Here is a 25,912-nt window from a genome sequence, read left to right on the forward strand (position 1 = left end):
GCACCACCCAAAACCACAATCTTTGTCCTTCTGGAGAGACAAGAAGAGCAAGTGCATGGGAACAAGTCAAGCCACGTCATGACTTGCAAATTCATGGCCATTCCTTATTGTGACTGGACTTTTCTGCTTCATATAGCACAGCATGAGTGCTTTCACCACAAGGATCCTAATGATTCAAAGTTTCAAGGTAAATAGGAATGGATATTAAATTCTGACTTCACTGAAATATTCACATCATTTTTTATGGATGAAGTGAATCTCTCTCAACTATTCCATAAGGCATGATTTGTTTAATATTTTAAAATATAATTTTGCATTAAATGTTAAAATTGTATTCTTGCATGCAGCCACAGAAAAATTAAAGATGCTTACCTGGTCCAAGCGTAAAGCACCATCGTCAAACCTTTGCCTACGAAGATTTTGGGCCAAATTATGGAGATTTATGACAGCAGTCTTTACTTCTCCAACATGATGCTCAGGTGAAACGGGTGGCAGCTCATCAGGGCTAAATGATTTTTCTGGATCCTCGATCATGCTTTGTGCATGGTCATAACTCAGCTTTGCACAAGAACAAATAATTGTTCGCCCAAACCATTGCTCAAGGATCTGTAAAATAAAATTTGAAAAATGTTTTTAAAAAGAAACAATTGCTATTGATTTGGTCCCTTTGTTTTTCCTTCTCATCTTACACAAATCCTTCTTTCCAACCTCCCCAATACCATGACCCATTTTCCTCCCCCTTACCAACCTTTGCCACCTATCCACCACTCCCCTCGCACTGTTTCTATCAGGACACCATCTCTCTCTGACATGGTCCCACTAATTACTTCCTTCAGCAGCTGTCTCCATGTTGATCCCCCTTTCCCTCACCACCCTACTCTGCCCTCTTTTCTCCCCCCACTGTTTGCTTCCTGCCTATCCTGTCTCCCAATTCCACCCCTCAACAGATCCATTTGTTCATCATCTTTCACCCCTCATTGATCCTCACCCTCTGGCTTCTCCTTTCTTTAATACAGTACTTCCATCTCCTTTCTCAGTTCTGAAGCAGGGTTTTGGCCCTAAATCTCAACTGTCCATTTTGCTCCCTAGCTGCTGCTTGACCAGATCACCTTGTTTTCAAATTATCCCCATAGTCATCTCAGTTTTACTCTGTCATCTCACCTCATCCACTCTCCCTGCAGCTTAACATGCTCCTTCTGTCACCCTCCCAGCTCTGATGATCAGTCTCTGACATTAAATGCTGATTCTGTTCATCTTTCTATCATTTTCTAGTTATATCTGTGAGCAGTCACTTTCCAAAAATAAACCTAATTTAAAGGACTTTATTTAAACCCCTCCCCATACTGCTTCCACCACCAACAACAGTAAATGGGATAACATAATAACTAGAATTAAGGCCATTCAGCCCACAGTCTTCTCCCCCATTTGAAGGCTATGTCCTCTGGTCTGACTATTGTAAACACCTTTGCCATATCCACTCTACTCAGCTTTTGCAAAATTCGGTAGGTTTCAATAGACTCCCACCCCCCATTCATCCCATCCTTTTGAAGTACAGCCAGTACAGGTGTAGAGCCATCAAATGCTCTGAAACCTCTTTGTCATGGGGTCATTTTCGTAAACTGCTTCTGGACCTTCTCCACTGCCAGCCAGCACATACTTTCTTAGATATCAGGCTCAACAACATATTTTGCATGAAGAAATTGCTGAGGCTGTATGTTCTTTACATTTTGGGAGAATTTTATAAGGGCTTTTCCTCAGTACTTACACCTTAACTACATTCTATTTTTCTGATTCTTTTAAAATGGGCAAGTTGCCACAGTCTTTTTACGAGGCTTCCATTTCGCTAATCCTTAAAAAGAATAAAAAACTAGTTGACTACTCTTCATGCAGGCCAATTTTTCTACTCAGTATTGATACTAAAATTCTATCCAAAGTTTTAGCTCATAGACTTGAAAATATTTTGCCACATATATCTGACGATCAGGCTGAATTTATTTTTTTAATATATCGGTACTCCCATTTCAGTACACACCATTTATTAAATATTATATACTCTCTTTCAAAGGCGGTTTCAGAATGTGTGATATCTCTGGATGCAGAGAAGGCTTTTGATTGGGTAGAACAGAATTATTTATTTAAGACTTTAGAAAAAGTTAATTTTTTGGGTTGAGTTTATTCAATGGATTAAATTATTATATTTATCCCCTTCTGCCAGTGTTCTTACTAATTTTCAGAATTCTAAACCATTTAAACTTCAGCATGGAACTTGACAAGGTTGCCCTTTAAGTCCATTTCTTTTTGACCTGGCTCTAGAAAATTTAGCTATCGCTTTTTCAGAATCTAATATTACTGGCATTTTAAGGAAGGGCAGAGCCCACACTTTTGCTTTATACTGATGATGTATTGCTTTTTATTTCTAATCTTGAGACTTCTATGCTTTCTTTAATCTGTAATTTTAGTCAATTTTCAGGTTATAAGTCAAATTTACATAAGAGTGAACATTCCCTTGAATAACTTGGCACCAATACTAACCTTTCTTTTAAAATTGTAAGAAATCAATTTAATTAAATGGGCATAACAATCACTAAAAATTATACAAACTTATTCAAAGAAAATTTTCTCACTTAATAAAACAAGTGAGAGGGGTGTTATCAAATTGGTCGCCCCTTTCTTTATCATTGGTTGGTTGAATCAACTCTATTAAAATGAACATATTACCTAAATTTATATACCTTTTTCAGGCTTTGCCTGCTTTTATTCCTGTCTTTTTCTGATTCCCTTGACTTAATCATGGAAGAATAAACACCCTCACCTAAATAAAGTCCACCTACAAAAACTGGAAAAAAATAGGAGTTTAGCCTTATCAAACTTTAGGTTCTATTATTAGGCAGTCAATATACGAAATCTGATGTTTTGGTCATATTATATTAACATGTTAAGACTGTCCAATAAGAGTCCCTTTGAAATTTAATTCTGTTACAAAATTTTCTGTTTCTTCTCTTTTCAGATTCTCACTTCCCATATCTTTAAATAAATTAACTGATAACCCGGTGGTTAAACATACCCCCTTAGACTGGAGTCTCCAAGTTTTTGCTCTTTTTCTTGAACTCTCCACAAACATTTCAATAATATTTCTTTTTTAACAATAAATATAAGACACTTCAAAAATATAACATTTACTTGATCCTATTGTAAACATTTTTGTCAGTCTTCTTATTTGGTAACCTTAATCTTTCCATGATCTTTGTAAAAATATCTTCCACCTCGTTCTTAGTCTTGAAAAATCGCCAATTACCTTTCATTACTTCGACACTCAGAGTCACGGGGTATATCATCGAGTATTTCAAACTTTTAGAATGCAGTTGTCTTTATACATCTTCAAACTCCTTCCTTTGCTTAATCAAAGTAGGACTAAAATCTTGAAAGAATAGCACTTTTTCACAGTCAATCTTGGGCAGTCCATTGTTTTGTTTAGAGTGCTCCCAGAATTGTCTCCCATTCCCAGTAACTCAAAAGTCTTACCAGGATTGATTGTTGTCGCTGATTGCTGGCTCTTCTGAGTCTAAGGGTCCAGTGAGCCTTTTCTATCTGCAATTTTTCTTTGAATTTATTTTCTCCTAGCACTTGTGGGATCCATGTTTTAAAGATGTTTACGTCTCTCCCTTTGATGCCTTCTTTCAATCCAATAATTCGGACATTGTTACATCTGCTGAAATTCTCCATGTGATCGATCTTGTCCAGCATACCTTGTCTGTCCAAATCCCACTTCTTCGCATCTTCTTCCATAGCTATCAACTTTTCTTATGTTTTCACCAAGTCAATTTCCACTTGAGTCATTCATTACATTAAATCTTCAACAACTTCTTTAAACCTGCACGGGCACTCATTTACAAAACAGTCTACTTCTTTTTTGCTTTCATCAAAGTGCAAATCCATAACCTTCCCTTTGCTGTATTCTATCTATCACTTTTGTCCATTCTCCCAACTTGTGTAAGTCCCTGCTTCTTCAACAGGACTCAGCCTTCCACCTATCATTCCATCATCTGCAAATAGCCACAAAACTATCAATTTCATCATCTAAATCAGATAACGTGAAAAATAGTGAACCACACACTGACCCATGCAGAACACCACTCGGCACCGGCAGCTAGCCTTTTGACAACCAATATTCTATACATGCTTGTACTTTTGCAATAATAACATGGGGTCCGTTCTTATTTAGAAACCTCATGTGACAGCTCATCAAAGGCCTTCTGAAAATCCAAGTAAGCAACATTCAATGACTTTCCTTTGTCTCTCCTACTTGTTAGTTCTTCGAAGAATTCCAACAGATTTGTCTGGCAAGATGTCCCCTGAAGGAAACCATGCGGACGTTGGTCTATTTTCTCATGCACCTTCAAGTATCCTGAAATCTCATTCTTTATAATGGACTTTAACCAGCCATAAATCTCCTATCTTTCCCCCCTCTCTCTTAAAGATTGGAGTGATATTTTCAATTTTCCAATCCTCTGGAACCATTCCTTTTTTTGAATATTTTATTTAAAATGTTTCCATACATGTAGTTAATAAACAATTATACAAAACAATAAATGATTAAATTTAAGAAAATTTCATTCATTACATGATGGTTATAACCCCTCTCCCTTCCTTCCCATACCCTCCCTCCCCAGAACCCTTGCCCCCAAAAAATAAAATAAATAAATAAAGTATAGTAATATAAAAATAAAAAATAGAGAAAGTAAGATAGCATCAGGGACTGCTCAGAGGATCGCTTCCAACACACAGGACTCCAACAAAGTTTATATGATCAATTTAGGGAAGAAGATTAACACAGGCCTAAAGAGGCTGGAAGAACACCTCTACATATTTATACTTGAAATTTGCATATTCAGACTCAAAATTTGCAAAAATATACCATATTTTTTCTCAAATTATATGTCATTTTCTCCACCATCCCATACATAAATGTGAATCCAATTTCCAAGTCTCTGCAATACATTTCCTTGCCACTGCTAATGCTATTTTAACATATTTCATTTGATATATTGATAGTTTCAACTCAGGTCTTGTTCTTTCTACAGAAATAAATCTGGGTTCTGTGGAAGTGCCTGTAACTTGTTCTAAGAAATTTCCTATGCAGACATGGGGAGAATGTACCGACCCTATACTGACAGCGTGGGATCCATATCCCGGTCTCAATCACTGATGCTGTAATGGCATTGCGCTAACCGCTACGCCAACCATGCTGCCTATTTCTCCCTTCCTTTTAGTTGCTCTTTGTTGGTGTTTAAAAGACACCTGTTCCTCTGCCTCCTTCTCATTTTTGCTATACTCTCTGCCCTTTTGCTTTTATGCTGTTTTTAACTTCCCTGGCGATCAACTTTGGCCAGCTCCTCTCTCTCTCCCTCTCTGTTGTCATACTTAGTTAATTGTACACTAACACATCCAATTTTAGCTTCTCTCTCTCAAATCCAAGAGTGAATTCTATCATATTGCGGTCACTGTCTCTTCTGAGTTCCTTTACCTAAGCTCCCCTAAACAAAACCGGTTCATTACATTGCACCAAATCCAGAATTGTCTTTTCCCCAGTAGGCTCAAGCACAATCTGCTCTAAAAAGCCATCTCGTAGGCATTCTATGAATTTCCTCTCTAGCAATCCAGCTTCAACCTAATTTTCCCAGTCTACAGATCTTGCATGACAACTGCAACATTGCCTTTCTTATATTCTTCCTCTTGTAAATTGTATCCTACATTCTGTCTGCTATTTGGAGGCTTGTATATGACTCCCATTCGGGTGTTTTTACCCAGACAGTTTAATTCTTGCCACAATGATTCTACATCTTCTGATCTGCCGTAACTTCTTTCTAAGGATTTTATCTCATTTTTTAAACAATAGATCAAAACTGCTGGAAATATCATAAAAGATTCAAACTATCCTTCCTAGTCCTTCTGATATCAATACCATTTCTAATATCCAGCAGACTGAATGATTTCATGCGTGTCCATAGAATGGCTTCCCTAAATGCTTCTGGATAGTCACCTATCCCTGGACACTGCCATTTTTAATCTTCATACCATCCTTTGGTATCACCATAATAAATTACATTTGTTATACTGACCACACCCAGATCAACCTCATCGCAGGCCTCACAACCCCTTTACTGAACCTCGTACAGCTCTTTTCACTCTTATAAAAACAGTTTGAACTCTTCAGGGAATGTGGCATAAAATTCCATTTTTGTTAAGTATTGCAAATGGAGCAAGTTCAAACCAAAAATTGATGTGCATTGTTTAATGAACTAGATTCACAAACTAACTAAAAACACACGCATACATGGTGTCCCGCAAGCAAAGAATTATTAGATTACAAATATTCACAAGTTCCAGTATTTTCTTTAACTGGTCCCTACATTTTCAACAAGTAGGACTGCACTTGCTACAATACAACAAATGTCACAGCTGAAAATACAAGCTGTAATTATCTTGGGGAAATCACTGATATCAAAAGTTTTGCATGCCTATAATAATAAGAGCTCAGTACAATGACATTGGAAAGAAAAACTCCACCTTATGCCAATATAAACACACAAATACAGAGGTATATATTGGAAAGGAAAAACTTCATGACATTCTAAAAGCAAATCTAATCTTCATATTATTTCAAATGCCATGACTTTAATTTGAAGTTTATGAACATTGAACATGCTGAAGTGACATTCCCAACTATCCAATTTGTATCCAAGCCAGGAAAACTCACCATGAAGATATGGCAGCTATACCTGAATTGTACCAATGAATACAGCTCTCAAAAGTACATTTAAAAAATCTGAAATGAGTCTACATTCCCCATCTTCAAAATGTCCATCTTACCATGATAAATTCTACTTTTATAAAGGCAGCAACAATAAAAGATCAACATTTTAATTAACCACCAGAGGGTGGTGCAATACCTTTCCTCCAGAAACCATAAAATAATTGGACTCTGCTTAGACACTGAACTCTGGAATTCATTCTCTAAACCAGCCTCTTTAACTCTCACTCATCTAATATGGTACTCATTATGGTATTATCTATTAAATCATCTGCCTAAAAAAAAATTAACATAGCTTGGAAGACATTTTGCTTGAAAATTAGTTGTGAAGAGCCCAGTGTGTTTTTTAATAAAAAGTTATGTTTAAATACACATTGCTGTTGTGCAAAAATTTCTAACCTCAGTATTACTTAGAACCACATAACACTACCTCTAGTGTGTGCCGAACATTGTTCTGCCTAGTAGCACAAACCTGCACCTAAACCATATCCCTCCAAAACACCATGTACCTGTCCAAATTTTTCTTAAATGTCAAAATTGAACCTTTATTTACGAATTCCTCTGGCAGCTCATTCCACCCTCCAACCACTCTCTGTGTGATGAAGTTCCTGGATGTGATGAAAACTTAAGATACTGAATTTATAGTAAGGACAGAAAGCAGCAAACTTTGAATGAAGTTATAGTGTTATTTGTAAAGAAGCACAGATAACTTGTATAATAAGTTTCTCTTTTCTGCAATTTAAATGACTGAGATTAAGGAATGCTATTAAAGTAAAACAGCAATGAACAAGGTGAAATTTTGTCACCATTTACAAACATGCTTTTCAATACTAAATACTTCCATAAAATGACATAATATTCTGCTTTATCAAAGATAATGGCATTGACTTTTTAGATTCATCAATAACCATCAAATCAAAGATTGGAAATGCTAAATAATTGGAAATTAGCACTTAGCATTCACCTTAGACAGGATGATTAATTTACCAAGCTTTTGATAAACTCCTGCCAATTTTGAAATCAGGTAACAATTTGCACCTTTATGTAGTGCTGGTAACAGAAAACATACACAAGGAACATGTGTATCACAAGGCTCGTTTCTTGGTGCTAATATTTGTTTCATATAATATTGGATAAAAAAGTAATATGTTCATTTGCTTTATTTATACAATACAACTCCAGTTATCTGAAATGGTTGGGACCGGGCCTACGTCGGATAAACATTTTTTCGGAGAACTGGTCATTTTTTAAAAACAGCCCAGTGCCAACAGCAAATCACTTGTATCAATGTTTAAACAACAAGGGAAGGCTTTTTAAACACTAAAATAATGCTGGTCACGTCCGATCACAGAGGACCCCCCCCCCCCCCAATCGCAGCTGATCCCTGACACATACACACCGCTGCCGCTGATCCCTGGGGAGGTTTCCTGGACCAGTGAAACACTCACTGGCGAGCCAGCAGGATCCTCGGTCATCGGAGCTCCCGGCCCTAACACTCCAGTCACAACTCAGAATCCTCCCTTGCTAGGCCTACTGCACACACACACAAGGGAGTCCGGTGTGTGTGTGGTAGTAGGCCAAGGGGAAGGTGCACAGTTGGCATTGGGGAACTTCACTGTGCTGAGAAAGGAGGGGAGGGAACTCCACTGAGCTTGAAGACCCAGCCCCACATCCCTATTCCTGCCTGGGAGCCCAACGACCCACTCCTGCCTGAGAGGGCGCTCTCCTAGATGATGCCACAGCAAGGGATTCTTCATACCGCTTGCAGCTGGGAGGCAGCAGCACGCAGTTTGAGAGGGACAGTTGGAGAAAAAAGTCAACAGGAAAGGTAAAGAAGAAATGGAAAGAGAGAGGGGGAAGGAGTTACTTGAAATGAGGGCAATAATTGTTCTAATTTGATGTCAAGTGAATTTTTTTCAACCTGTGAAATAAATTAGGATTTTGCAGAATCCGATTTCGGATAATTGGAGTTGAAATGTAGTAAGAGAATACATACATCATCAGGCAACTAAATTGAACTCAAATCCTACAGCCAATTAAGTATTATTTCATGAATTACTATTGCTTTTGATAACATCTTCAATTTCTGAAACTACCCACATTAGAAACCAGAGTGAGCTTAGAAGCACTTCGGCATATTGATTAATTGGTGCATAATCTTCTCAAATTATTTTGTCTGTCCTTGCACTAAAAATTTTATGTCATTAGTCATGTAATATGCTACCATAAAAAGAAGCACAAGGCATTACAAGGCAGAGAACATGCTTTCAGTTGATGTAATTGGATATGTTCAACAATTGACCAGCTTATTTATTGAGCAGCATCAAGTGATACCATGTGGCCTCAAAGCTGCATGTTTTTTAAACCAGATACAAGGTTCCTTCTGCTGAAGTTGGCAATCAACAATGATCAATTTCATCTAGAGACCCTGGCAATAATGAAGTATCTCAACACCATTCTTTTCAGCTTGGAAAATGAAATGAACCACATTCGAAACAGCATGAAACCATCAGGTTCCAGCCAATCATTGGAAGGAAGTGGATATTGTGGACAGCCACAGTTACCTGGAACTGGAGGCAAGGAAGGAAATGGTGCAAGGTAATACCATACAATATCTCCTGCACACTGAATATAACAATCTGCAAAATTGCTGCAAATGTGGTTAGAGGCTGATGGTGTACGAAAAATCCATGAAGGTTGAGGAGAAGAAATAAATTTAGCAATGTCTATGTCCTTGCTCCCAAAATTATGTATTTGAATGAAAAGTAATCTACTACAATTTAACCAGATCTAGAGGCGAAACTTAACAAGTTTGATAAATTAGAACCGTCAAAATTAGTTCTTTCCATTTGAAAGTCTGCTATTGATATTCACCCTTCTATGCACTAACAACCCTTTAAAGGGACTTTGTTAGCACAAACACAGGAACAGCAATAAAAAATGCCCAGACAATGGTAAATTAAAAATAATAGCTTTTTAATTAAACTATTAACAACATAACATTTCTTACTTATCTCTAAACTTACTTAACTCTAAATATAACTCCACTATGCACAAATGTAAATGTAAGTGTGTGTATAATTAAAGTCCCACTCTAAAAAGTCAATTTTTAAAAGTTCAGCATCATTTTAGTCTTGCTTGAAGGTCGTAAATTATCAGTTCAGAAATAATTATAAAGCACTTAAATATTATATCTTCAGGCCTCTTTACTCACAATGTGGCTATTTTCTTCCAAAATGAATTCACAAATCCAGACAAGAGTTAAACAAATGTGGTTATCTTCTTCCACGATGAATTCACAAACCCAGTCAAGGGTTAAACAAAGTGGCTATTTTCTTCTACAATGAATTAATAAACCAAGACAAGAGTTAAACAAATATGGTTATCTTCTTCCATGATTAAGTCACCAACCAGTCAAAGGTTAAACAAAGAGGCCATACAAAAATAGACCTAGTAGAAATCTGTCCTCTTTTCCAAAAAGACAGCGAAATAGTCTTCCTTATTTCAAAAGCCACTGATTCTGTGCTCCCAGGAGTAACACACAACAGCATCAATTCTGGTTACTGTAAATCAATCCTGTTTTTCACAAGGTTTCAACCCCTGTGTCACAGGGGTTTTGACTTCTGTACTCTTCAAAATGAACTCTTCCAAAACTAAACTCAAAATGTCTGAATTCGATAATATATTTCTCCAAATCATATGACCGTTACATCATCACCGTGATTCTTGGAACTCAGATGACCATCAGTTTTATTTCTACCAAAAATTCTATTCCTTTTTCAAAACTATTCTATATCCTTAGCAACCTCTGACCTCATCTCTCTTCAAGAGGCGCAAGTGGCTTTGATTAAAAACAAATGGGTTCCTTCAGCAGTTCTTGAAAAATTAAGACCCACTTGAAATCCATTAGCTGTCTATCCAAGATGCAGCGACTCCAAGAATGAACACTCTTCTCTGAGTACAATGGTGTATCTGTAAATATGCTGTGACCTGTGTGTGACCCTGTACTAACCCACAACTAAGAATACATATACTGTATTTTAACTCTATAATTTATTTTACTAAAACATTTTTACAATCCATCTCCAATTAAAACAACCAAAGCTGAGAAAAATTACTCAATAACCAAGGCTGTCATGAGATTTTAAAAAGTAATTTGCAGTTAATCATGAATTTTAAAATCTGCTTTAATCTTGGCCTTAATCATATTATTAAGGAATAAAACAGAAATACCTTTGAAAGTCCAACAGAAATGCTGTTTTAATTTTAAATTCCCATCAAGAGAAATCCCTGTGAGTTTGCCACTTCTAATGTAACATCTTCCAGTGCTATAATCCTTAGGTCTCTGCTTTTCTTGCTCTCAGTTCTTCTGTGCATCTCCATTTTACCCTACCATTGGTGAAACCGTAACCATAATCAAATAGCTTAGTTACTCTAAGTGCATATAGTAAGATTTTTTTTGTTAAATAATATATTGCAAGAGGAAAACAGGTAGAGGAGCCAGGAGTTGTGGAGGTGGTGGTAGTGGCCAAAACTGGACTGCATCCAGTCACCCATCTATTCCATTTATTAGTGACTAAGTTAGACTGAGATATAAACATGAATGAAGCAAAAGTCTCATGACATTAGATTGGATCTATGTCTGTGCAAATGCAGTTGTAAAGATAAATTGAGATTCACAATTCCAAATGCTGCGGAAATGACTAAAATTGATTCTCCCTTAACACCACCCATGATTGATAAATCCAAATGAAATCCAAAACTCAATCAGAGAAGTCTAGTCCAGCCCAGAGATCTTATTTTCCTTTCCTCCCTCTCTTCTCTTCCCAACAGCCCCCTGCTCAAAGCTAGTTAGAAGTTTAAGGCAAACATTTCTGGCAGGGAGGGAAACAGAAGAAAGGCTGGTTGAGGCCAAGCAATAAGCCAGTTGCAGCACGCGACAAGAGTCTTGGTCCAATATTTTTTTAAATTTCTGCATAGTTTATTGTAATGATTAAAGCTGCCTGAGAAGTTAATGCTAGAACTTTCCATAACATTCTATTCTCCAAAGCATGACTGCGTCCAGTCCCAGTCTCTTCAGGTGTCGTGAGACCTTGGGAAAGGAGCATTATGGACACTAGTTAATTCCAAAAACTAGTTTTCAAAATGGCCTAAAAAGGTGGGAAGCCTATATCCGAGAAAAATGTGAGTGATTTTCACATGATGTTTCACATGATGATAAACAGAAGGGATTAAATTTGTAATGGCAATTTAAATGAGATTCTTAATGATTACTTTGCATAATCTTTGCCAAAAAAGAGATGGGAAACAACGCTGATACTGTAGTTCTGGAAGAAACCTGAAAAATAGTGGTCAGAATGAAGAGAAAAGTATTAAGTAGAGGACCAGCATGGGCCTCAGTAGCTAATGGACCCACACAGGCTGTAAGCTGCTGGCAATTGGGAGTTGAAGGACTCCAACCAGTTTGCAAGCTGCTGCTAAGAACTAGATATCAGGACCAGGATTCAAGAAGGTGCCAAGGGCTCCAAAAGGGGCCTTATGTCCTGAAAGCATCCTAAATGCATCCAAGGTTTAGATCTGGGAGTTTAGGTTTGCCAATGGATCAGATAGTAGGCTGTGTGGCTGCAGAGGCTGTGGGAGTGCTGGACAAGAATCCACGGACATGGTGTTTCTGAGGGACTCTCCTTTGGTTCTCTTTCTCTTATTATTGAGGTACTTCTTTGTGTGCCTTTATGGCAGCTGACAAGTTTTGTGTATTATTACATTTTGCGTATTAGTGCATAACAAAGAATCTTGAATCTTGAGTTGCATAAAATGATGTGGGACCAAAGATGAGCAAAGGGTCAAAAACTAGGATTATGGATTTAAAGTTATTCATAAGAGTGGAGAGGAGGTGAGGAAAATAATTTTCACTCCAAGGGTGGTTCAGGTCTGAAGTCACCACATGAAAGAATGATAATGACAAAAAAATTCTCATCACATTAAACAATACTGGATATGTATTTGAAGCGTTGCTACCTATTGGACTGGATACCAATGTTGGAAAGTGGGAGAACACAGGGTTGCTTTTTTCAGTTGGCATGAACAGAGTGCACTAAATGGCTTCATTCCATATCACAAATTTTAACTGATTGAAGAGTGCCTGGGGGGGGGTCATGAGTTTTAGCTGTGCACAGCCAAATCTACATTTAACATCATTTTGTTTCTTTTCTAGAAATGGGTACACCTTTGCAAAAGGATCCAGTCGCATGTGGCAGACACCAATTCTTTCATTTGAATCTGTAACTGTATTGAGTTGATGAGGAGGTATGTTCATTAAAAAAATGCAAATAATGTATTAGCAGGGAAAGATGATATACAGGATTAATTTTGATCACTTTGGGGATAAGAAATGAATTTCTCAAGCTTGGAACTTTAATCTGTTTTTTTTTCCCACTTCTCCAAGCAAATCACAGCAGTTCATCTTGTGATGCACAAGTTACTATAGTCACGTTAATTAAAGGATTAAATGGTCTTTCTGCTTCTGATATTATTTATCTTCTATAATTTATCTTTGTATGATCTTCTGAGACACTTTCATAGATCTTAAAGGAGGTAGCAAACAAAAGCAAATCAGTCAATTCATCTTTTAAATATATTGTTAAAGCAAAAATGGTTAATGACAAATTAAATGCTAATTATTTTTAAGGAATAGACTGAAAAGTATTGTTGAACTTCTTGTTTGGTCTATTTGTTGTGAATGCCATCAATAGGAAATATGGAATTAATCTAGCCTTCCCAAGAATAGTAAAACTGCAATGAAATTCATACATTCAATTACCCAGGAGATAAAACATGCATTGACGCATTTGATCCTTTCTCTGGCTTTCTAGAACATGAGAATAGTTTTCTCTCGGCTCCTCAGCGATTTCTTCTCACTTGGGATACATTCGCATGACAGACTCAGAACCACATGCTCATTATCTATTTCACGGACAGCAAATAATTTATCAATAACTTGACAAGTTACCTTCAATTTTTAGGAACAATTCAAATAACTTTGACAATTATTTTAACACTTCGTAAAAATCAAAGCTAATTGTGAGAAATATTCAAGATGTAATTTATCACACCGTCAGGTTTGGTTGAAGATTTTCTTGAATTCATAGCGAAATTTTCCCCACATATATATTATTTTTATTATTTAATAGGTTACAAGGAAACAAGTAGGGGTTAATTTATAGGATTGCTCTGAGTATTGTATAATCCTCACATTATAACTGTTCAGGTTAAAGAAATTGGTCCTTACACAATTCACAAATTGGTACACAAAAATTTGCAACAGAGAATAAAATTTGCTCTCAAGGAATTCATGTGAGCGAATATACTTGGGTTTCTTGACTTGTACAGGTGATGCAGCTTCACATTATGTAAAATCTATGAAGGCTGCACCTACCACCACCCCTTTCCCCCCACCCCCCACCCCAATTAAGTCGACTGAACAGCTTATTTTTAAAATATGGAATATTTAGCTACAAACATTGTTAAAATGATTCTGCTGAGATTTCTTGACCAATCATGAGATGGGAAATTGCAGATATACATGCAAGAGGAGCAGGACAGGATATGATCAAAACTTCTGGAATTTCAGGAAAACACCAAGAACAATCACATGAATGCTGATAAATGTCTAAATGAGCAATGATGATAAATTTGATACAGACAATGGAAGAACAAAATTTACAACCAAATATAAAAATAAATAAAATTTTAAGTACTCAATAGATTGTCTACAAAAGGACTATGTTACTTTAAAAATAAAGATGATTCAATTAGCATAAAAATAGAGAGAAGGTTAAGTTATTCTTAAACCAGTTACTTCACAGTTACAGGATGAGAGGAAGTTATGTGACTAATAGTAAACTCAGGCAAATTAACATCGTGTATCTTTGACACTAAAGCACAGAAACAGGCCTTTTGACCTATCTAGACTGTGCAGAACTATTGTTCCGTCTAATCCAGTTGACCTACACCCAGTCCATACCCTGTATATCCATCTCAACCATAAATCTATCCAAATTTCTCTTAAATGTTGAAATCAAGACCATAGCCACAACTTCCATTGGCAGCTCCTTCCACACTCTCACCATCATCTGACGCATGTTCCCCTTAAATATTTTACCTTTCACCCTTAGCCCATATCCTCTCGTCTTGTCTCACCCGACCTCAGTGGAAAAAGCCTGCTTCCATTTATCTCAAGAATACCGCTCAGAATCTTGTATACCTCTATCAAATTTCTCATTCTTTGACACTACAGGAAATAACGCTCCAACTATTCAACCTTATCCAAAACTCAGCTCTTCCAATGCTGGTGACATCCTTGTAAATGTTATCTTCAGTTTTTCAATCTTACTCATATCTTTTCTGTAGGTAGAATAGCAAAATTGTACACACTTCTTCAAATCTGTCCTCACCAATGTCTTGTACAACTTCATCATAAGTTCCCAACTGCTGTACTCAATAAAAAGACAAAAATGCTGGAGGAACTCAGAACATCATAGGCGAAACTCTCCCCACTATTGAGCATACCTACAGGGAGCCCTGCCATTAGAGACCAGCAGCAATCATCAAAGACCCTCATCACTCAGCACTCACCACTCTGTTCTTGCTGCTGTCATCAGAAAAGAGGTATAGGTGCCATAAGACTCGCTCCACCAGGTTTAGGAACAGCTGCTACCCTGCCACTTTCAGACTCCTTAACAACAAACTGAGAAATTCATTTAAGGACTCTTACTTGTGCACTTTATTGATTTTCTTTTTGTTCTCCCTGTATTGCAGTAAGTCTGTTTACAGTTCTTTGGTTGTTTACATGCTTTACGCTGTGTACAGTTTATTTTTTGCACTACCAATTAGTGGTAATTCTTCCATCCCTGCAGGAAAAAGGAATCTCAGGGTTGTTTGTGATGTAATGTATGCATTCTGACAATAAATCTGAATCTGAAAGTCTTCCTTGCTGTCCGTTATATCTCCAATCTTACAGACGCCTGTAAATTTGCTGATCCAATTTACCACTTCAACTTGATGGTTGATATAGATGACACACAACAACGGAACTAGCACTAATCAGTGAGGCACAACAAGATTGCAAGTCTCCAGTCAGAGACGCAATAATCTACTCTGTGGCTTCTCCCACAAAGTCAATGTCTAATCCAATTTACTACCTCATCCTGAATACCGAGTGAATGAACCTTCGTGACCAACCTCCCATGTAGGATTTCCGCAAGGGCCTGATTCAAGTCTCTGAATACAACATTCATTGGCTTTCCTTCATCAACTTCCTAGTAACCTCCTCAAAAAACTCTATAAGATAGGTTAGAAATTACCTACCATGTACAAATCCCTAATTAGTCCCTGTCTATCCAAATTCTTATATATCTTGTCTCTTGGAATACCCTCCAATTCCAGACAGATTGGCCTTTTCTATTATTTGGTAGTTGACTCTGCAAGGAAAGGTACAGTCTTATCACTAAATGAGTCAATCTTACTGCCTTATAATTTTCTAGATTATTCAGAGAGCCTTCCTTAAACAATGGAATAACATTAGCTATCCTCCAATCCTCCAAGAGCTCACTTGCAAAATTATTCCAAGTAATGGAATTCTCTCAATTGGTTCTTTAAAAATGTAATTAGTATTTGCAGAACATAAGTTATTAGCATATCTGCAAAAATGCAGTTGCATCTCATATTTCATCTTTGATCAGTTGAATATGACTGTTTAATTAGATCAGCAACAAACCGTGTGAATTTGATCAACAGTGGAAACTGAAAGCAGATAAAAAAAGTTTCAAGTGCCTTCACATAAGATGACCATACACAATTCCTAGAAACATTTGAGTGACATCTCAATTATTAGCAATACCTGCCTGATATTGACATGAAAAAAAATTGTCTTGTTTATCAACACAAGAAGAAATAAAGCGTTTCCTTAATTACTGAGTATTACTATCCAGAATTTAAGAGTTTATGGTTTTGAGTTGCTACAACCAAATCACCAAACAAATAAAGGAGTATCAGACTACTACATAAAAGCAGAAGCATTTTGAAGTCTGCAAGAGTGAAAATGAAGAAAATGCCACTGTATAGCAGCTCAGTGATTTAAACAAATAATTGTCTCAAAGGAAAGCAGCATTTTTTAATATTTTGCTTACTGTTGCTATAAAGAACAACTTCAATAATACTTCTTTTCTTCATTCAGAATTTCATTTTCAATACCTCGGCAAAATTCCATCAAAGCACTGCTGGACCCAGAATACAACCGTTCGATTCCACATATTTTGCTACTTCTCAATCAATTTGGTCAGTTTTCAAGCTATAAGTTTAACCTCCTGAAGAGTGAAATATTTGTTAGAGAACGTGGTACATTAATTTAATTCATTTAATAATAAGACTGTACCTTTCCTTGCGGAGTCAACTTCCAAATAACAGAAAAGGCCAGTCTGTCCTGCATTGGATTTAAGCTGCAGAGTTCTTCACAGAGAAGCCTTGGAAGCATTGGAATAACCTGTATTAAAACATTACCAAGGCAAAATAAAATAAGGACAAGTTTCAAATTAAGAATTTTTCTATGTGACATAAACTCGTATTCATTTCGGTGCTATGTATTACTACACCAGCAGCATTAATTATTTTGTAGGTATGGGTTAATCTTTCTCATCACAACTCACTAAAATAATGAAATAATTATGTACATCATTTCCTAAAGCCATTCCATTCTAATCGCTCATGTGTTTTTTGTTGTCCAGCTTTATCTCTTTTTCTCATAGTCAGCCTTGAAACTCTCAGTTGCCTTGTTTTCTTGAAAATTATGATAACTATTTACACAAATTCATATGCCTGTAATCTAATCAGAGATCTAACGGGCAAAGTTTGTGAGCAATGCTCCAAGGAAAGAGTTTCAAAAATGTGCATTTCACAACTAAAAATACATGTTGAAGCTTTAATCATAATGAATCCTACTAAACAATATGTGATGGAACATATAATGGCAAATTGATATTTTTTAGATGGAATGCAAATACAATTAATGTTTTAAGTTGCATGTTTTGTACTATTGACCCAGGAAAAATGGTAGAATTAGTTCTGAGATATCACTCAAATTCCTGATTCATGAGATAACCAAAATAATTCACATAAGCACCAAAAGGCATTCGATAGAGTGGAATGGGGATATTTATTTTGTGTACAAGAGAATTTTAACCTAGGATCTCAATTTATTAATTGGATTAAATTGATATATCTATCCCCTACAGCAGGGGTTCCCAACCTGGGGTACATGTACCCCCAGTGGTACATTTGCACTTTTCAGGGGGTACATTGGGTCTGAGAGAATTACCACTACTGTACAATACATGGTGTTGTAATCTGCAGTCAGATTGCACAATGTCGTGTTTTTTTTTATCCTTAATTTTTAGGGGTACACGGGAACCTATAAAAATGCCCGAGGGGTACAGAGGAACAAAAAGGTTGGGAACCCCTGCCCTACAGTTTAAATTTTCTCAAATTCAATTAAATTAAAACCCTTTAAACTACAATGCTACAAGTTTAACCTCCTGAAGAGTGAAATATTTGTTTTAAACTCTTCCTGTTCTTTACATCCCTCTGTCTTTTTTAAAATTGTTAAAAATCAAACCATCTAGACTATCACTAAAATGTTTAATAATTTGTTTAAGAAAAATTTCCTTACATTACTGAAATATGTTAAGAAATCCCTGTCTCAGGGGTCCCCTCTTTCGATGACTTTAATTAGACATGTTAATATTATCAAAATGAATATTTTGCCTAAATTCTTATATATTTTTCAAGCTGTATTGGTATTTGTTCCTAAATCCTTTTTTGATTCATTAGATTCTCTCATCTCTTCTTTTGTTTGGAAAAACAAGCACCCCTGCCTCAAAAAAAATTTCCTTCAAGATAACAAAGAAAATGGAGGTTTGGCATTGCTTAATTTTAGATTTTATTACTGGGAAACAAATATTAGATCTATTACTATTTGGATTCATCATAATGATACCAAGGTGCTTCAAGATGGATTGATTTAGAGATTAAGTTTACTAAAAGGTATTCTCTCCTTGCCTTTTTTGGCTTCCAAGTTAACTGATAATTTGGTAGTCAGACACTCTTTGAGATTTGCTTTCAATTTAGAAAACATTTTTGTTACCATAGATTTGTATTGGTTAGCCCTGTTCTACGTAATTCCTTTTTTTTTAGTACCTTCAGTCCAAGATATCAGTTATAGTCAGTGGCTAAGCTTGGGTATCCAATCTTTTCTGGATCGATATATTGACCAAAATTTTGCTTCTTTTGAACAATTATATATTAAATTTACAATATCCAAACATCACTTTTTTTGTTATTTACAGATTAGGAGATTCTTAAATTCTTTAATATTGAAGCTTCTCCACGATTTAGATCTTAACCTTATTTAGGAAGAATATAATTTTAAATTCAATCATAAAGGATTGCTTTCATCCCTTTATGAATTACTTTTAAGATCTAGGGATAGACCCCTGGGTAGTATCAAGAAAATTGCCAAAACTACATAGTGAAATGTGTTCACTCATCTTCTCTTTGTGCTAGGCATTCATTAATTCAATTTAAAGTAGTTCATCGAGCACACTTTTCCAAGGTTCAGTTATCTAAATTTTATCCTAATATTTTCTCTAAAGGTGATAAATGTATAATTGTATCATATGTTTTGACTATGTCTTTCTCTCTTTAATTTCTGGTAAGGGGTATTTTGCACCTTATCGTTAGTTCTTAATATTAACTTGACTCCAAGCCCTTGCATTGCTATTTTTGGAGTGAGTGGGCCAATGGATTTAATATTGACTTTTTCCACAATCTCATTTAGTAGATTTTTCTTCCCTCATTGCTAGAAGGGCTATTTTGCTGAGATGGAAAGATGTTGTTCCTCCCACTCATACTCAATGGTTGTCAGATGTGATGGCATGTCTATCTCTAGAAAAAATTGGGTGTTCTACTACTGCAATGGATTTTAACTTTTTTTCACTTTGGGGTTCTTTTCTTAAAAACTTTCAAAACTTGTAGATTGATTATTTTTGGATTTTTTTTTCATGACCCCATAAATATTATAATTGTTAGTAGTGGACTCCTTAACTTGGCCAGCAGCCCTCATAGGTTGGGGTTTGATTCTTAGTTTAGGAATATATGTTTTTTCTCTTTTCTTTTTTTTCCATTAAATATCATGGGTTTATATGTACCTTGCTCACTGTTATTTGATACGTGTAACTCAATATTAATTTACTTTATTATTAATACCATATGTATCTATGTACTTTGCATATGTTAAAACCAATAAAAAGATTGAAAATGTATAGTACCAATAAGGTATAATTTAATTTAAAAATACATTAGAGACTATATTGGTGGATTTCTTATTCATAATTCTGCAATAAATTTCAGAAAGTGTGTCTGTTTATGCTATTCAAAAAATATCCCCCAAATAGAGGAATCAGTTTCTAATTCACTGAACTCTTCAACTGGAAAAGGTCATTTGGATGATCGTCTGGTCAAATATAAAACTTATTCAAAAATGTCAGTCTTCTGCAATGAATCATAAAGGTATGAAATAATTTCAAGCTGGAATAGACTAAGTGGTGTATTCCTACCCCTATTTTCTATGTTTGTATGTTTTTAATATGAAATCTGTGATTGACTCAAAAAATAAGGGAATAAAGCTTCTAGTGATAGATATTAATAAATTTACAAAATAGATTTGTAAATGCCTACAAACATAATTTTGTGAAAATCATATACTGCATTAAAAATAGAGGTGTACTTTCCTAAGTTATGTTAAACTGGGAAAGAACTTTAATTACAATACCCTTGGAGTATTGACTGCAGATTCTAAAGCAATGGGATATTATAAAATCAAAACATTGTAGAAAATAAATCTGATTTATAAGAATTATCAATTTTCTAACATTCTAATATATTAATACCACAGAGAATTAGAAAATCTATACCCTTACAGGTGAGATTGAAATATGGGCCCATAAAGATGGTCATCAATAATTCCAAAGGGAATGAATGAACCAGAGATTGGTTAGAATAGTGGATACCAGAAAGGATGTCTGAGGCAAATTTGTTGATGCGGTCAGATGAAAATAGGTGCCAAAGGACCGAATTATGTCATCCACAGTGAAGATTGCACACCACAATTTTAAATATTAATCTAATTATTTTGTTCATGTTGTTTTGAGCCCAAAGGACCTCAAAACCCAGCAGCAATAGACATTCACCAAGACAAGTAGTTACTTAAACAAAAGTTGTTTTTAATTACCTTTAAACTTGTAAACAGAATCAAACTTTATCTTAATTCTATTAACTTAACTAACCCAACTTAACCCCCTTCTAATTCTAAGCGCACGTGGTTGTAATGTGTGTGTAAATTTAAGAAAAGTTCCTTGGTTCACAGTTCAATCTCACTTCTCATTCTTCCAAGTTCTCTGGTTGCAGGCAATTCTTATACTGTGCACAGAATTTAACATATATAAAGTTCACAAGGCTTTGGTGCTTGAAAGGTAAATGTTTACCGCTCAGGAAAGTTCTTTGTAGGTTTTCAGAGAGAGATTTGTCGTTCCAGGATTTCCACAACTGAGGTACCACCATTAGTCACCTCAAGGTCTTGCTGATGAAACTTGCCCCATCAGAGTTCTCAAGATGATAACTTATTTCTTTCAGGCTAATTCCAAGAGAAACATCAGACAGATAGCACTTCCAGCCATCCGCCACTCTGGAGATTGTGTTTCAGTTCCAACCAGCTTCTCCTGCTTGTTTCAGCTGTGACTTCAGTCTCTCTCTCTTTCCATCTCACTCTCTCACTTGCAAAACCCCATCCTTCTCCAGAAAACAATAGGAGTTAGTCTTCTGCTCCCATCTGTTGTTTTAGGTAAACAAGAACCTAGGAGTGACCTTCCTGTGCACTCTGTCAAAACCCTTGCAAAGAGCTGTCAACAGCCAGAGTGTGTCCAGTCCATTCATTTCATGACATCATTTCAATTAGCACCTACTTGTGAAATGTGCATAGCATTCTCCAGTTTCTGTAAAGTCACTGAATATGAATTCTTCAGTATTTCAAATAAAATCTGTTTTAAAATGTCTGTATGTATGTAACCTACTCTAATTTTACCAATTTATCTCCCAAATACATCTACAAATGTTGCATCACAATGTAGATAAAAAGAATCTTAAATCACTTATCGAGAAGATGTTAAACTTCATACACATTACCTTCTGAACCAGGTAGACACTGGTTGCCCTTTTGCTGGCAATTTTATCAACAGCTGTTCCTTCACGAACAAAATAACTCACATCTGCAATATGCACTCCAACTTCCATGTTTCCTTCAAATAAATAATTGGAAACATTAACTGCAAATATTCACTCCTGATAAATACAATATTCTCTGAAATTTACCATTTGTGTTTGAAGCCAATAAATTTAATTTTAAGGATCCAGTATTAAAGGAAATGAAATAAGAATTCCATTGTATTTGACTTGCATTGCTTGTTTAAACCCATCAAAATTTACTTAGTAAATTAAATTCAGTTAAATTCAACCAGAAATGATTTACAATGAAACAGATTAGTCTGTGGATCAGCTATCCTCCCATCAGGGAGAAAAATCAAGAGTATGAATACATGCACCACCAGACAGAACCAGTTTCTTCCCCACAGCCATCAAGATCCTAAATCATTCCCATAACAGTGCTGCTGTTGCTTGGTACATCTGATCTTTTTTTTATTGTAACTATATTCTCCAAGTGTGGTCTTGCCTTTTTACTTTGTTTGGTTGTATCCATCTTAAGAGTAGACTGGTACATTGCTTGTGAGTGAACCCTTCACACTGTACCTCATGCAATGTGACAATAAAACAAATTTGAAAATGCTGTAGATATGCAAATCAACCTAAGATTATAAATGATAACCCATCCTATCACCATTCAACTAATCTAAACAAAACAAAAATCCGTTACCTTGTAATAATTTCATTGCCATCAGAGACTAGATGCAGAAAAGAGGCTGATGGATTTCAATCAGGATAAATGTAAGATGATGCTTTTCAGAAGGACTAACCAGAAGGTTGAGTACAGAGTTAAAGGTTGGTTACTTAAGAGTCTGAGTGAACAGAGGGTCCTTGGGGTGCAAATCCATACATCCTCAAAGTCGCTGCACAGGTTGATAGGAGAGTTAAGAAGGCCTATGGGATACTTGGATTCATTAATAGGGCGATTGAATTTAGAAGTAGAGAAGTCCTGTTACAACTCTACGAATCTTTGGTAAGACCATACAGTATTGTGTTCAATTCTGGTCACCTCATTATAGGAAGTTTGTGGAAGCTATGGAGAGGGTGCATAGGAGATTTATCAGTACGTTGCCTGGATTGGGAAACAAGTCTTATGGGGCAAATTTAAGAAACTCTTAGACAGACACATGGATGAAAGAAAAATAGAGGGTGATGGGGTAGGGAGGGTTTAATACATTTTAAGGAAGGGATATATGGGTCAGCACAACATCAAGGGCCAAAGGGCCTGTACTGTGCTATATTCTATCATAGTCTGACTTCTGTCACTTCTGAACATCCAAGTGTAGAATGCTAATTTTAGGATACAACATTCAAACAAATAAGCATTTTGAAAGTTAATTTGCTCAAAATATGTATAAAATTTTGCAGTCGTTTGGAACGTGTAAATGTAAATTCCACTGAAGCACTATTTTTACCCATTCATCATGGTTTGGAAGATGAAAAACAAACATCAGAAAATAAAAAGGAGAAATTTGTCTCAAATTGGTACAACTTGCATGACTATGCCAAGGTTTTAAATAACCCGTATTTTGCTTTCCATTCATTTTACAGAACATGTTCTTATTGAGAAGCTCCAGACACAACATTCTACTTTTTGTTCTGTCAAAACCAACAAAAAAAAAACTGGTTTAAATATTAAAAGTTTTAAATTATAGGAAGCTTTCAAATTCAGTTATATGCCAAATACCTTGGAAATAAGTACAAGCAGCAAAGAGAACAGAATTCCAAATTTACTATTCAAGTTTCAGTGATAATGCCTCAACTAATTTCAAACTAGGCCATTGCAAGTTAGATGTCAAATCCTATTGGCTATTCTTCGTCTTTTTTAAATATTTTAATTGAGTTTAATATACAGAATTGAAAATTGCATAATTCATTTGTATACAAATAAGCATGCACAAAAAAGCAAAAAGAAAGTAGATAAAACTACATTAATAATTGCTTATAATACCTCAAAAACATTTAATTGAAATGATGTATGCAACCGTGTTAAACTTGTTTATTGAAATAACTTGAATAAAAGAAAAAAAAAATGAAAACTAAACCATCTAATCTAACCTTCTAATCAAGGTAACCATATACAATTAATAAAAAAAGCAATAATGTGGAACCATTGGTGACCCTCGGACAACATGGAATGAATTACTGGAACATACAGTCATTGTTAATTCTTCCAATTATCAAAAAATTCTAAGATTGGGCCCCACAATTTAATAAATTGGAACTTCCTCGCTTTAATATTACTGTATATCTAATTTTCTCTAAATTTAAATATGACATTACATCATACAAACACTGTATATGAATAGGGGATGAATCATCTTTCCATTTCAATAAAATTGCTTGTCTGATTATTAACATGATAAAAGCTAAACCTTTTCCCAGAGATCCTGATGTTTATCTGGATCAGAGAAAAAAAAAACCAAAGTAATTAAGGGTCAAGGTTCAAAATTCAGCTTAAAAATAATTGATAAAGTTTGGAAAATATATTTCCAGAATCTCTCTAAATTTGAATCGAGTAGCTTCAAAAATTTTACATTTCACAAATAGTAGATCAACATCAGCATAAAAGCAAGATAATTTAAGTTTAGACATATGTGTTGTGTGTACCACCTTAAACTGTAATAAACAATGCCTTGCACAAAATTAAGAATCATTAATCACGCTAAGAGTGGTGTACCAATCTTCATCTGAAAATGTTATGTTCAAATCTTGTTCCCAATCACTCATAGACTCACGCATAGATACTGATTTTAAATCCAGTAAATTATTATAAATACTTGATATTAATTTACCATGAAAACAAAACAATAAATTTAAAAAACAGATCAAGAATAATAGTGTGGAAAATCCGAAAGCTTAGAATGAACAAAATGTATAATTTGTAAATATCTAAAAATGTGTCTGTTGGAAAGATTAAATTTAGCTGATCATTGTTCAAAAGAGGCAAAATTATCTCAAATAAAGAGATCATTAAAACTTTGAATACCTATTCTATCCCATTCCTTGAAACCTACATCCAACAAGGAGAGTTGAAAAAGGTGGTCATCTATAAAAGGGCTCGCCAGTGAAAAATCATTAAGCCCGAAAAATTTGTTAAATTGAGCCCAAATTCTTAACTTATTTCTCATTAATGAATCATGTGTCAATTTGTAAAATCCTACTGTCTATTCAAACCAACTATCTTGTCAAATAATAAAACTCCAATAAATTTGATTATTAATGCCAAACTGGCTGTTAATCCCAGTTTCATGATAGAATTTAAATATCTAAAAAAACACTTCTGTCAACCAATAGGATTGTTAACAACAGCCAAGTTACAGGACAATATATTATTGTCGGTCCTTAAATCCATTAGATATTTGAAGAATTAAGCCAAGTGCTTTTGACGATCTTTCCCTTGCTAAACATGGCAGAAGAACATCAGTCCCATTTATAATAAACATTCTCGCAATAAATTTCCAGAGTAACTCATCTACAATACTTCAGCTTACTTGCATTTTTTTCCAGTGAATGATCTAGTACATCCTTTTCACCTGCCCTGCACTTCTTTTTTCCTTGTGTTCAACTCACCAACTTGTCTGAAAAATTCAAGACTAATAGTGGGATGGGTGTCTGAAGTTTCCTTCAAGACTGCTAGCCAAGGGACCTTATTAAATCTAAGGGCCAGTACCATCTAGATGAATGATATTTTTTTTTAATTTGCCAAACCAATTTTTCTCTGATGAAAGACTG

General features: G+C 35.4%; 1 protein-coding gene across 10 annotated transcripts in view; it reads right to left on the bottom strand.

Annotated features, from left to right (window-relative positions):
- dis3l2 (DIS3 like 3'-5' exoribonuclease 2) overlaps positions 1-25,912 on the bottom strand; it is a 201,090-nt gene that overhangs the window by 104,834 nt on the left and 70,344 nt on the right. For all 10 annotated transcript variants that reach the window (XM_069897053.1, XM_069897056.1, XM_069897052.1 and 7 more), the window contains 3 exons: positions 22,103-22,215; positions 17,244-17,351; positions 373-606 (listed from right to left, as the gene is read on the bottom strand). In XM_069897053.1, coding sequence (XP_069753154.1) covers positions 373-606; positions 17,244-17,351; positions 22,103-22,215 — 455 coding nt within the window. The remainder of the gene's footprint in view (positions 1-372; positions 607-17,243; positions 17,352-22,102; positions 22,216-25,912) is intronic.

The sequence above is a fragment of the Narcine bancroftii genome, chromosome 9 (genome assembly GCF_036971445.1).
Source record: "Narcine bancroftii isolate sNarBan1 chromosome 9, sNarBan1.hap1, whole genome shotgun sequence".
Lineage (NCBI taxonomy): Eukaryota > Metazoa > Chordata > Chondrichthyes > Torpediniformes > Narcinidae > Narcine > Narcine bancroftii.